The sequence below is a fragment of the Oncorhynchus mykiss genome, chromosome 18, assembly GCF_057628025.1.
Source record: "Oncorhynchus mykiss isolate SJ-2025 chromosome 18, ASM5762802v1, whole genome shotgun sequence".
NCBI classification, from domain to species: domain Eukaryota; kingdom Metazoa; phylum Chordata; class Actinopteri; order Salmoniformes; family Salmonidae; genus Oncorhynchus; species Oncorhynchus mykiss.
In genome coordinates, this window is record NC_143039.1 from 79,871,115 (window position 1) to 79,873,663 (window position 2,549).

General features: G+C 46.1%; 1 protein-coding gene across 1 annotated transcript in view; it reads left to right on the forward strand.

Annotated features, from left to right (window-relative positions):
• LOC110518582 (CUB and sushi domain-containing protein 2) overlaps window positions 1-1,682 on the forward strand; it is a 552,259-nt gene extending 550,577 nt beyond the window's left edge. The window contains 2 exon segments of the mRNA XM_036953653.2: window positions 1-159; window positions 1,556-1,682. The exon segment at window positions 1-159 is cut by the window's left edge and continues 19 nt beyond it. Of these exon segments, the coding sequence (XP_036809548.2) occupies window positions 1-141 (141 nt within the window). The 3' untranslated portion in view covers window positions 142-159; window positions 1,556-1,682.
• The last annotated feature ends 867 nt before the right edge of the window (window positions 1,683-2,549 follow it).

Below are 2,549 nucleotides of genomic sequence, written 5' to 3' on the forward strand. Positions count from 1 at the left end.
TTTAACAGCTATGCAGGCCATGAGAACACGAACGGTAGAGCTACGTTTGAGAACCCCATGTACGACCGCAACATCCAGCCCACCGACATCCTGGCCAGCGAGACAGAGTTTACAGTCAGCACAGTGTGCACGGCGGTATAGCCACTGTTTCCTCCAGAGGTGAGACTGTGTGCGTGTGCGTGTGCGTGTGTGTGTGTGTGTGTTTTTAAATCAGCTCTGTACGTAGAGACCAACATTGTGTGCAGGTTTTTGTTCCATCCTAACACATCTGACTCATTCCTAGTAAAGGAATCATTGTTTGCCTCTGAATCAGTCTCTGTTCATACTAAACTGACAACGATCATAGAGCCATGTGACAGACGCAGTCCTACAGAATACACACACAGTACCAGTCAAAAGTTTGGACACACACTATTCCCTATATAGTGCACTACTATAGACCAGAACCCTATTCCCTATATAGTGGTACTACTATAGACCAGAACCCTATTCCCTATATAGTGGTACTACTATAGACCAGAACCCTATTCCCTATATAGTGTACTACTATAGACCAGAGCCCTATTCCCTATATAGTGGTACTACTATAGACCAGAGCCCTATTCCCTATATAGTGGTACTACTATAGACCAGAGCCCTATTCCCTACATAGTGGTACTACTATAGACCAGAGCCCTATTCCCTATATAGTGGTACTACTATAGACCAGAGCCCTATTCCCTATATAGTGGTACTACTATAGACCAGAGCCCTATTCCCTATATAGTGTACTACTATAGACCAGAGCCCTATTCCCTATATAGTGGTACTACTATAGACCAGAGCCCTATTCCCTATATAGTGGTACTACTATAGACCAGAGCCCTATTCCCTACATAGTGGTACTACTATAGACCAGAGCCCTATTCCCTATATAGTGGTACTACTATAGACCAGAGCCCTATTCCCTATATAGTGGTACTACTATAGACCAGGGCCCTATTCCCTATATAGTGACTGGTCTTCTGCTTCTTCTTCTTCTCTATCAGGATGTTTCCTAGACATTTTTTATTCACACCCAAAGTTCAATGGTCAAATCACAGATTTCAAGGTTTATGAATTCAAGCAGAGCAACACGATTGTGTGTCTCTAACCATGTTTCTCTTTTCTTTTCTCTTCATGTCTCATCACCACTTTCTCACCATCCTCTTTTATCATCCTACCTGCCTCCTCTATATATTCCTCATCTCTGTCTCTGTCTTTATCTCTGTGTCTCTGTGTCTGTGTCTCTCTCTCTCTCTCTGTGTCTCTCTCTCTGTATCTCTCTCTCTGTTTCTCTCTCTGTGTCTCTCTCTGTCTCTGTGTCTCTCTCTCTGTGTCTCTCTCTGTGTCTCTCTCTGTCTCTGTCTCTCTCTCTCTCTCTCTCTCCCCCCCACCCCACTCTCTCTCCCTCTCTGTCTCTCTCTCTCTGTCTCTCTGTCTCACACTCTCACTCTCTCTCTCTCTCTCTCTCTCTCTCTCTCTCACTCATTCTCTCTCACTCTCCATCTTCTGTCTCCCATCACCCACCTTACAGGCAGAGGGAGTGTAAAGTCAGGAGACCCACCCATGCCGAGCCCCCTTTACGAGAAAGACCCTCATCTAACTGGCCAGAGGGAAAAGGAGATGTTTTTATACAGACTACAATACATTTAAAGATAAGAAAATAAGAAAACTGAACCCACTGACGGTGACAACAGCGTGGTCTTTACATGGTCTCCTTGCTACTTTAACTCTCCGAGGAACTCCTGTCTGCCTGGGCAGGTTGAACTACGCTGTGGTCCTAGATGACCGTCTATCTATTTTTCTTCAAAAACTCCAAAGGGAATTTTACGGTCGACTTTCAGCAGAGATATTGGCTTGTAGCAGCTGATACACAGGTGGCTTTGAGAGGACAAGAACCAGTCAGTGTTAGCAGCTTGCTGTGTACCGACAAAACCTGGCATGGACTATTTCCAACTGGACCAAACTGGATCTAACTGGATCTAACTGGACCTAACTGGACCAAACTGGATCTAACTGGACCAAACTGGACCCAACTGGACCCAATTGGATCTAACTGGACCCAACTGGACCCAACTGGACCCAACTGGACCCAACTGGATCTAACTGGACCCAACTGGACCCAACTGGACCTAACTGGATCTAACTGGACCCAACTGGATCTAACTGGACCCAACTGGACCCAACTGGATCTAACTGGACCCAACTGGACCCAACTGGACCCAACTGGACCTAACTGGATCTAACTGGATCCAACTGGATCTAACTGGACCCAACTGGACCTAACTGGATCTAACTGGATCCAACTGGATCTAACTGGACCCAACTGGACCAAACTGGATCTAACTGGATCTAACAGGACCTAACTGGACCTAACTGGACCCAACTGGACCCAACTGGACCTAACTGGATCCAACTGGACCTAACTGGATCTAACAGGACCTAACTGGATCTAACTGGACCCAACAGGACCTAACTGGATCTAACAGGACCTAACTGGATCTAACAGGACCTAACTGGATCTATGC